This window comes from Dendroctonus ponderosae, unplaced genomic scaffold (genome assembly GCF_020466585.1).
Source record: "Dendroctonus ponderosae isolate FM_Combo_2020 unplaced genomic scaffold, Dpon_F_20191213v2 Dpon_F_20191213_54, whole genome shotgun sequence".
In the NCBI taxonomy this organism is placed as follows: Eukaryota; Metazoa; Arthropoda; class Insecta; order Coleoptera; family Curculionidae; genus Dendroctonus; species Dendroctonus ponderosae.
This window is the reverse complement of record NW_026018755.1, coordinates 5,916-17,550: the sequence shown is the minus strand read 5'-3', so window position 1 is coordinate 17,550 and position 11,635 is coordinate 5,916. Positions and strand designations below refer to the sequence as shown.

Genomic DNA, 11,635 nt, shown 5'->3' with positions numbered 1-11,635 from the left:
GTAAAATTCTACATTAACATTTTCTCTCCATTTCATCTTTCGTAGATGCCAAGATAGCAATGACGCCAAGACTCACTTAGAATGTGTAGTGTGGAACAGCTTAATAGAATAAATAGAATATCATCAAATTTTGGCCATTTGAATTTAATATCATCAAATCTCCTGTGAGTGTTAGTTGTGACTCTTAATGTTTTATTAACTAATATTAATTTCGCTATTGATAATCTAATAAAATTACGAATCAAATCAAGTTCAAAATCCAAGCCTCAAAATCATACATTTTGCTATTTTATATTCAAATACAAAAAATTCCACCGTGTTGAATCAGGTCATCAGTCTGATCAGGTCAATCATCAAATTTATGATAATAGCTTAGTAAAGACATTATTTTGAAGTTATAATAACGAACAAATTAGTTAATAAATATTTAATAGTTTTTAGCTTATTATAGCAAATGTCCAATTACATACGTATTTGGTTTATTATTAGCTTTACAAATTGTGTAAAGCTATATTAATATCGAGCGGGGAATGTTTCCCCATTCTTCACATAAAGAGTAACTTTTACGCTACACTTTCGATTAAAACAATTTAGAACCAGAACTATTATCAATTTCTAAAAAACTTGAATAATTTGCGTCTTGAAATTTTTGCCACATGTGAAAATATTACACAGAGAATTTATTTTATTTGGCTATTCCACATTGTATCAGAGATTAGTAGTAGTCTACTAATCTCTGATTGTATCTACTTGCACCTCCCATTTATTAATTGCCCACCTTCTGAAGTTAACGGCCTAACTATTATCGAAGCTAATGGTATGAATTTATTAACTTCACTTGACTTGCACAATCTAACACGTCTTATATTATCCTACAACTATTTCTTTCGAATCAATTATTAAGAATACTCATATAAAATTATTATTACACAGAAGTTTACTTATAAATTATATTTGTGATGTATGTATAAATTATAATAAAAACATTAAAAAGTTGATTTGTATAATATGATGTTTAATACCTAACGGGTTTCTCTTCAACATGCGAGGGCGTATCCAGCTTTCAAGTCAGGAGGAGGTCATGTAGTAGTGATTCAGGCAGGACAGACTTCATTTCAATTACAATAATAAATGTAATTAAAAAATGTTGTATCGTTAATTGTCGATGTAATTTTAATCAAATTACAAAATAATTTTTTTTATAATGTCTTCTCACAAAACGAGTTATGACTTCCTCCACTTGACCAATGGGTATAGTTTTCCGCACGTGGATATGTGCCAATTCAGTTAAGCGTTCTTCCGCTATTGAAGCTCGGCTAAAAACTGATCTCGAAAACAATATTTTAAAAAATTCGAGTAAAAGCTGATCCGAGAACTCCTGCAAGGCGGTTTGGCAGCAAGCATCCGGAGTTTAATGGCTGAAGAAACCGCGAAGGCGTTCAAAACAGCGATTTTCGAGGAACGCACTAGAGTGGCGCATGCAGGTGAGCTCGTTCCGAGCAGTAATACACTCGCTTTGAAAAGTCTTGCACCCCTCTAGTTATTTGGACAACGGCAGAATGAATTTAATTTCAACGAATTATCAGTTATAAAAAGAAAATTACAGTCCGGATGCAAACATTTTTAAAAGAAAAAAATTCAATTTCTAACGAACAACTCAAAATAAAAAATTCAACAACATAGTTAATATTCAGTATTTGAGCCTCTACTTCTTAACAACGCATTCACACGTCTATCCATTCCAATAATCAAATTATGATTACTTCCTAAGGGATATTTTCCCATTCCTCTGTAGCAGCAATAATAAGTTCTTGGGCATTTATTGGAGGATTATTCCAATTGAAAATCGCTCTTGACACATAATCCCAAACGTGTTCGATGGGATTCATGTCAGGTGACAAAGCCGGCCAATCTAATCTTGCAATGTTTCGGTTTTCTAATACTTCTTGAACAGCTCTGGCCTGGCATTGTCATCCATAAAGATGAACGGTCCCCTAATTCATTACATAGGGGTATAATTCTATCAAAGATTACATTTGCAAGGTACCTCGCCCGATATGTGAATAAGTGGGGTCCTTCTATTGAACATAATACCCCCCCCCCCNAAAAAAAAACATTTGTGCTCCACCGCGATATGGAGCAACTGCAACGGCTGTATAAAGCCTATTTCGGCGTCCTGCTTCTCTCCAAACTCCTACTCGGTGATCATCGCTCACCATCCAAACCACGATTCATCGGTAAAGAGCATCTTTCACCACTCTCCCAATCGCCAGTTTTGATGATTTCGTGCCCATTCTAAACGGGCCCTTCGGTGGCGATGAGTTAACAAAGGAACTCTTGAAGGCCTTCTAGACCGCAATCCTGATTGTAAAAGTCTTTTGCGGATGGTAGCACTGGATATCACACGGATATACGTTCTCTGGAACTGAGATCTTAGTGCCAGTAGGGTGACTGAGGGCTCTCTACGCGCTGATACGGACTCTATGGGACATATAGCGTTCTTCTCATATCGTGGTAACGTGAGGACGACCACTTCGAGGTCTGCTGCTCACTTGACCAGTCTCTTAATAGCGCCTAATTGTTGCCTGCTAACTGTGCTTCTAAGAAAGTTGAGTCTAGTGGGAATATTGTGCCTAAATAAACTTTCTTTCAAGGTGCAACTTTTGCAGCATCACAATTTTAAAGGGGTTAACAATTTTTTTTTGAAATTCCAACAGTTCCTTGACTTGTAAACAAGCATGTTTTATTTACCAATAAAACAATTTTGTATAAATTAAACGTATGTAATAAATACAGCGGGGTGCAAGACTTTTGAAAGTGAGTGTAGTAGCTATAGATCGTCGCGATGTATGGTGTGCCGTGGTCTCGCAGGGGCTAGAACAAGAGCCGAAATTTTGGAGCTATTTGACCCAGACAGCAAGGATTGTCATGTCCATCGATGGCTGGCAAAGATTGCCAACTGGGCGAAATCCATGGCTGGTCAGCGTATGAGCGAGCTTATTTTATGCAGGCTAAGTGGCAAGGTCCTGCAAGGGCGTGGTTTAAAAGGCTCGACGACTACAACCTGGAGTGGAACGAATGGCGACTGGCGTTGGCAAAAGCTTTTCAGAGACAGCACGACTATGCGAGCCTCCTGAAGGAAATGCTGGCGCGGAAAAAGGTGGGTAATGAGTTAATAGCTCATTATTATTACCCGAAGCTCGGGCTGATCGAGAGGTGCCGGATAGTAGGCGCTCAGACTGTTTCATGCCTTATTGATGGGCTTCCCCAAGGCATTCGGGAAAATGCCAGGGCATTTGGAGGCAAGACTGTGGGCGAATTGTACTCTGGGTTTTTGTTTTCTCTTGACAGGTACCAGGACCCAGGACAATGCACTACCCCGAGGTGTTAGAGGCGGGACCCAGTGGCGTACATGCGAGGCCGAGCGCGGTCAGAGCTAGGCTTGGCACTCCGACGTCGATTCGCTGCTACAACTGCCAGCAGTTTGGCGATCACTTGAGGAGAGATTGTCCCAAACCCAAGGCAAAACTATGCTGGCTATGTGAACAGATGGGACATGATGCACATTCCTCGGCGAAAATAATCAAAGGTAATAGCATCTGAAGCGGCATTGGTGAGGTTGATTGATTCGCCCAATGCCTACAAAAAAGCCGCAGTGGCTCAGAATGGGGTTAAGATTAAGGTGTCCATTGACACTGGAAGTAAGCGTAACATTCTGACTCGGGGCTCCGTTGAATCTTTGGGTGAATTAAAGATCTCAGACACTCATCAAGTGTTGAGAGCGTTTGGTAGAGGCGTGGGTATGACGATGGGTGAGACAAAGATACCCATCACCATAGATGACGTCTCCATCGAAGTTAATGCTCTTATTGCCGAGTGCGATCTTTCTGGCGCTGATTTGCTTTTAGCCCAGGTAGCACACTACGTCATATGGACGTCTAAACGACGCCATGAGATTCGGCCACAAGACGTCAGATAGCTGGTCATTTGGACGTCCAAATGACCGCTACATGACAGATCTGCCAGACGTCTGTTTTATGACGTCGGTTAGACGTCTGTTCATTGACGTCACTTAAACGTCGGTTTTAGGTCTGTACATAGTCAGTACAATTACTTCATGCCCATTCAAGGAAAGTCATGGCCCTGCCGAGGGGTTATTACATCCTATTGAGACAGTGGCAATTTCCTTTTATTCGCTGCACATTGACTATATTTGTCTCTTTCCCAAAAGTACAAGACGCAATCAGTATGTGCTCATGGTGGTTGATGCTTTCATTAACTTCACACTTGCGAAGGTGACTGGAACACTGCGGTCTAATGAGGTGATCGAAAAGCTGAGGGAAGCGTTTGGGGACTTTGTATATCCACGGCGAATTATTTCCGACCGTGGTCTGGCTTTTACTAGTAAAGCGTTCACTAGTTTTTTGGTGGAAAAGGGGGTGAAACATGTGCTAAACGCGATTGCTACTCCTATGGCGAATGGTCAGGTGGAGAGACCTTGTTGAATGCAATTGATACAAGTGCAAAGTCGGAGGCGACTTGGGATGAAAGGCTTCCTGAGATTGTATGGGGCATGAATCAGACCGTGAATAAGAGCTCAAAATACTCTTCCTGCTCAGCTCACGTTCATGCACACAACTGGTGTGAATGCAGCATTGAGTGGGAAGGTTCATAACGGTAATGTTCCGAAGTGTTTGGCGAATTTGGATATCCAAGGCAAATCATTTCTGACCGTGATCTGGCGTTTACTAGTAAAGCGTTCACTAGTCGAATGTGAATGAATGGCGAAAATCGCAGAAAGATATCTGACACAACAAAAATTAATCACTTTTAACCCGCTTTTAAAGAGCAGAAAACAAACTTTTCTGAGGTTTATTAGGAAATGGTTTCTATACTGACAAAAAAGTCGGAAAATTAAAATTGTTTCAATTGTGCACCAACTTAATAGGAAATAACTTTCCATTTGAGTCCACGTTATATTGTTGAAAATATGCCCCACAAAACAGTCTCAGTCTCTTCACTGGAGGTTTCAAAACAGCACGACTTTTCTAATCTTGCTAATTCTAACAGATTACACAGCCAAATGACTCTACGTCGAACGTCACTTCTCCGGCCCATGACTTTTCCTTGCATTATTAGCAGCAGAATCGCATATTTGTTAGTTCAGGAGATGAACCCCGGTATTCAAATTTTCTTTTTTGATGGCATACAAATGTATTTGTTCATTCTTCTCAAAACTTGCCCGCTTGCACTACGCAACACATTCATCTTGGGAAATAGACCATTCTGCTATTAAAAAAAAAAAGAAGACTTTTCTTTGATAAAAGCTTTATATATGCATTTAAAACAAGAAAAACCTTAGCCCCTTTTACCGATCAACGTGCCACTGCAAGCATACATAGTCCTTATAGCAAATAATATATCAAACTTCTTAATATTTTAGTCAACAGCCTAAACTCTTCTTAAGATTTTCGGAGAGTTTATTGATGAATTCGAAAGTTTCCAAATAGTCGGATCGCTGAACCTTGTTCATCCCTTTGATGCAAATCGCCAGATCTTTCGTCATGAATCCAGACTCAATCGTGTCTACACAAACCTTCTCCAGAGTATTAGCAAATGCTTCCAGTGGCTTGTTGTTGTCCAGTTTGGCTCGGTGAAGAAGACCTATTAGTACAGGAAAAGCAGGTACTCAAAAAATCATAATTAATACAATTATGCAGAAATAATTAACAATCTGTATAAAAGGGATTATTTTTATAATGGTACCAGCATATAAAAAATAGGAAATCCATCTTACCTCTGGTCCATGCAAAAATAGAAGCTATGGGATTAGTAGATGTTTCTTTGCCCTGCTGATACATCCTGTAATGACGGGTGACCGTTCCATGAGCGGCTTCCGCCTCAACCGTCTTACCGTCCGGGCAGATTAGAACTGACGTCATCAAGCCCAGTGATCCAAAACCTTGAGCTACTGAATCGCTCTAAATAAAGAAAATCCAGTATAATTTTTTTGGCTATGATGACAAACTGTCTTCATATCGCAGGATCGGATTTAAATAAATGTACATTTTGCTAGAGAATCCAAAAACTTAGATCTAACCATAAGTTTAGGACACCCCAGTCCTGTGGAGGTGTTCTCGTTTAATATTTGCAAAGAACTAAATTAGAAATTCGGTAATAATTAATGCCGGTAATAATTAATTAATTAATTAGTGATTCGCACTTACAAGCGACGTTTTGCCCATTTAATGTAACTATACAGGAATGATCGAAATTGGCGTCATTTCTTTTAAGTGTGTGACGATTAAAAATCGATTTTAATTAGTGGTCCACCTGTCTGCTAACTCATTGGCCAATTTAGAGAGTGTAAGGAATACATGTGAATTATTAGGTATCATGTACAGCGTGATACAAAATTGGCGTCATTTCTCTGGAGGTGTTGTCTGTGGGTGTTTTAGGAGCACAAGAAAAATAGTTTTAAAAAATTATTGCTATCAAAAACTGAGAAATTTGCAAAAAAATGTATCAAAAAAGCGGCAACAATGTTTTTCAAGGGAATCTGCCTAATAATTTTTTTGTTTGTGTCCCAATAACTTTATCGTACATTCCTGGCAGCAGTCTGGGCTCACATTTTGAGCAGCTTCTCGTATTAGGCTAATTAACTCCAGCTCAATTTGTACCGGTGTTCGGAAGATCAAAGATTTAATGTCTTCTAGTGTTCTGTGTACATTACATACAAAATAACAATGTTGGGCTTCCTCGAGGGAGTTGCTCCGCGTTCTTCTGGAAAGCTCTGCTTCAATTATCCTCAATGCCTGTGCCTCTAGGTCCGGGACTCGAGCATCTCAAGATCGTCCACTAACTGCGAGAATTCCCCGATCTAATCGTTTAGTGTCTCTAGCCCTTTGCTGGTTCTTACAGCTTCTGCTAAACTAATCGCATATTCGTAAATTCAATGTTTGTGAACAATTTGTGAAAGGAGCTTCAAAATAAGTCACAGTTTGACGAATGCTTGTTATTATTGACAAAGGCTACCTACCTGTAACTATCTGTTAATGACAAAAAACATCATTGCCGCTTTGACTTTTCATAAAAAAACTTGTAGAGGAGTACTTTTTAATATCAAAAATTTTCGTAATTTGATCGGAAGGTCGTATTTTTTCTTTTCGAATGGATAAGTATTCCAATATGCTACCAATTAAACATGGTACCATTTAAAAATAATACTTAATAACAAAGTTCCGAAAAGAGAGACGAAAAATCGATCCAGGAACGTTCGAACCAACGAAGGGCAATCAACACAGAATATCCTCCCCTTAATATTTTAATTTGTTGCTATTAGCTATAGAAAACACGACTAATGCAAATCTAGGTAATATATATATTTCTGAAATCAGGAAAAAAAATCCAATCGACATGCCTAAAAATATATAGGGTGTTTCATTAAAAAGGACTTTGTGAAATTTTGACACTTCCGTGATTTATATTTTTATTTAAAATTCAGATTTAAAAAAATTGAGTTTTGACACTTTTGTGTTGGTCACTTCCACATTTTTTTTAAATAAACGTTTTATGGGATGTGTCAACTTATGTGAAAACACTCTGTACAGTTTACAACATTTCGAGATCTCGATCCATATTTAATATCTTAAAATGTTCTTGAGCATGCGTAAAATCGGCAAACGAACGAATGTGGTAATATTTTCATATCCGTTGCCCGAGCCAACGGATATTTTTTCTGCCAGTTCTGCCAAATGTGTAATGTGTAAATCACAAATTAGGCCATCAAATTTGTTAAAATGCTTCTGAAAAGTTGAATTTAAAATATCCGCCAAAATTTTGGCGATTTGGGCGAATTTTTGCTTCTAACTATGTGACTTTCTTTATCCAAACTTTGCCAATAATGGCCAACTGATAGTTTTCTGCCAGTGCTGCGAAGTTGGGCGATAAATCGTAAATTACAGCGATCAAATTTGTTCAAATGCATCTCAAATGTTGAATTTGCGATATGCTCAAAATGAGCGATAAAAGTCTTCGTCACCATTATGCGATTTGGGCCACTTTTGTTGGTCACTATGCGACTTTCTTTACCTAAACCTTGGCAACAATTCTCCTCTGCTCATCTATGACGGTGACATCACGGAGAATCGGTGGCGATTGACTAAGAAGAATACCGGCTTGCTTTGCATGCATTGCGTTAGTTTCATAATATCAGCTTCAGTATTATCGTTTGGATCTAACGACACTGTTCTATGCTTAACGGCTTCGGCCATGACTAGAGCAGTAATAAAACCGTCTTTAAAAAAAAGTAGGTGTGTATCGACTATCAGCTCTTTCAAAAAATTATAAATTAGTTTAATGTACTCTCTCAATACCTCCAGAGACAACAGCACCAGATTTGAATCACCCCGCATGATTTTTCCACATGAAAATAATGGAAATACGATAGTTTATAAACTTTCTGCAGTTAAAATTTTGTGTATCTTACAAATTTTCCTCAAATATTATTAACAGCAAATGACCAGTGCTTACTGATTAGATAACACGAATTTACATTTGCTGTACTGTCTAAATTCGAAGACTTATATACACCAGGTATATACAATATACATATTTCAGAACCCAGCATTGCTTATATTTTTTGATCTACTACTGTTATATAATAACTATGATTTGGCATTCTTTCAAATGTCGTAATGATGTTTATTACCGCACTAGTGCTTTTTTAAATTTATTACCGAACGAGTGCGGTAATAAATATGTCGATCATTGTCAAAGTTGTGTTAAAATTGCACATTTTTTGTGTTTTTGGAAAGGAATCGATTCTTATCAGGAGCACTATCTACATCTAGAGATAAATAGAAATAACCTTTTGCATTATCTGTAGAAATTACCTTTAATCGAATTTGCTAGCAATATATTTGAAAAATATTATTTTCCACCTCAGTATTTACATGCTCGATAAGAACACTTCTCACGAAAATATCCCATGTTTGTTCTGAAATGATAGTGTTGTGGTCGGATGTGAACCAATCGAGCGATAAGTCAAGTATATCAATTACAAAAATAACGTTTTACATTTTCTTTATAAATGACCTTTAATCGAATTTGCTAGAAACAAATTTGAAAAATATGACTTTCCAACTCAGCATTTACATGCTCGATAAGAACACTTCACACGAAAATATCCCATGTTTGTTCTGAAACGATAGTGTTGTTGTCGGATGTGAACCATTCGAGCGATAGGTCAAATATATTAGATAAAATAAATGTTTACAACTTTTATATAACTTGCCTGCACATCACCATCATAGTTTTTACATGCCCAAACAAAACCTCCTTCAGATTTCATACAATAAGCTACCATATCATCGATTAATCTGTGCTCATACCAAATTCCTTTTGCCTCGTATTGTGGCTTGTACTCTCTGTCATATATGTCCTACGACTCACATAAATGAAAGTCACGTTTAGGAAAATAATATTTGAGTGTACCTGGAAAATGTCCTTAAAACGACCATCGTATCGTTTAAGGATAGTATTTTTAGTACTTAGGTACAAAGGCAACCCTCTATCCAGAGCATATTTAAGAGAAGAATGAGCAAATGCGATGATCGATTCGTCAGTGTTGTACATGGCTGAAATTAACGTGTTTTTTCTATTTCATAATATCGCAATGAATTGTTTAATTTCCTTATCTACAAATGTTGTATAATGACTATGATTTGGCACTCTTTCAAATTTCATAATAATGTTTATTACCGCACTAGAGCTTTTTTCAATTTATTACCGCACTAGTACATCTTCACTTACCGTTTGAAAATAATTAATAATTATAACGGGACCCTTAAATTATACAAACGAACATTATTTGAACGTATTTGCTATCTATGAAAAATGTGATAAAGTTATTCTCTCGTGTCTTCTAGTCGCATCTCTTGAGATAAGCCCAGAAAACATTTTTAAACACTTGAGCAAATTTCGGATTTCATCTAATACTTCCGGAAATATTTATTCAGAATTTTCGCACTTTTAAAACACCATTTTGTTTTGTAATTGTAATTTAAAATGTAAATTTGTAAATGTAAAAATTTCACAATCCTCAATAATGTTGGGCATGCTCTCAGTCAAGTCTGCAATAAATCGTAGGTACATTAATTTATCGATCGCAGCCCGATTCCACGCTCATATCTGGTGACCTTCAACAATTGCCACAATTTATTGGCTAATAAGTGGGAGAAAAGTGCGTAGTGAATTACCGGCATAAGATAGTTTCAGAGAGCCCATTTCAATCGCTAGTTTAAATTTGAATTCTTGAAATTGTCCAATAAAATATTTAAACTTTAAGAATAGTGTCTTATTACAACTCGGTCACTTAAATTTCAAAAATAGATCGTTCTATTGGGTAAAATTTACCTCGTTGGGTAAAATTTGGGTCAGTGTCCACGATTGAACAACTGAAGCTAAATCGTTCAAGGCCTTTTAAAAAGAATATTCAAAATATCAATTTTCTCTTACCTAAAGCAATACCGGCTCCTTTATAATCGTATACCACCTTGGATATTTTATCGCCATTTTTCCCAACCCAAGTCAGTTCCAGTTTTCCAGCTCCTGGTACAACAAAGTCTGTAGCTTTATATTGATCGCCATGAGCATGCCTTCCAATTACAATCGGTTTTTCCCAGCCAGTCACTAATCGTGGCACATTCCCACAGATAATGGCCTCACGAAAAACGGTACCACCTGAAGGTGACTTGGTTAGGTTGGAAATGAAAGTCGATCTATTATTTACCTAATATGTTTCGAATAGTACCATTTGGAGATTTCCACATCTCCTTCAGGTTGAACTCTTCCACTCTCTTTTCGTCGGGCGTAATTGTTGCACATTTTATTCCTACGTTGTACTTCAGAATGGCTTCAGCACTGTCGATGGTGACCTATTTAGTATTCCATTAAAATATAGAAACATATTTGAGCAACTAGTTAGTTATTTCAATAATTTCAACAATTTCCATAATTTAGTGCAAAAGATAATTTTTTGATGGAATAACTGGTTGATTAATGATATCGGCGTTCAATATTATTAGAAGAAGGGCCGAGTATTTACCATCTTCTTGTGCTAATAATATTCGCTGTGTGAAGGATATCAATAGCCAATAAATGACACGAAGATGGTGAAACTTTGAAAACTTTTGAAATCCCGTGTGTGCCTGTGTGATGTTTTTTTTGGCACTGGAGAGTATCCAACTGGCCAGTATCTACTATTTCCCACATAAACTTCACAGAGTACTCCGTACTGAATATATCATAGAGCAATTCCTGAATAACGCCCTGGCGTTAAGGTTCGCATTTCAATTGCAAATTTATTCCATAATCTCTTCAATTTTAAATGCAAGTTTGCACAAAATTGAAATAGTGAGTTTTGAGTAGTGTAAAGACGGGGCTACGTCCGCTGTTTGATCATTTTTTATCAATATTTAAGGGTGATTTAAGAAGACCGTGCATTAGGAGCTTTCCAACTTGCAGTTGTTTAAGAAACTTCAAATTTTGTTGCCGGTTATAACTAAGGGCGAAACGAACGGTCTAGGTTAATCACCCTGTATAATAATATGTACATTATTACATATTTCTACAT

General features: G+C 37.3%; 1 protein-coding gene across 1 annotated transcript in view; it reads right to left on the bottom strand.

Moving 5' to 3' along the window:
* Positions 1-5,311: 5,311 nt before the first annotated feature.
* LOC125504706 (isocitrate dehydrogenase [NADP] cytoplasmic-like) overlaps positions 5,312-11,635 on the bottom strand; it is a 12,054-nt gene continuing 5,730 nt past the window's right edge. The window contains exons 2-7 of the mRNA XM_048667086.1: positions 10,793-10,937; positions 10,519-10,743; positions 9,496-9,638; positions 9,296-9,442; positions 5,798-5,981; positions 5,312-5,664 (exon numbers count right to left, since the gene is read on the bottom strand). Of these exons, the coding sequence (XP_048523043.1) occupies positions 5,444-5,664; positions 5,798-5,981; positions 9,296-9,442; positions 9,496-9,638; positions 10,519-10,743; positions 10,793-10,937 (1,065 nt within the window). The 3' untranslated portion in view covers positions 5,312-5,443. The remainder of the gene's footprint in view (positions 5,665-5,797; positions 5,982-9,295; positions 9,443-9,495; positions 9,639-10,518; positions 10,744-10,792; positions 10,938-11,635) is intronic.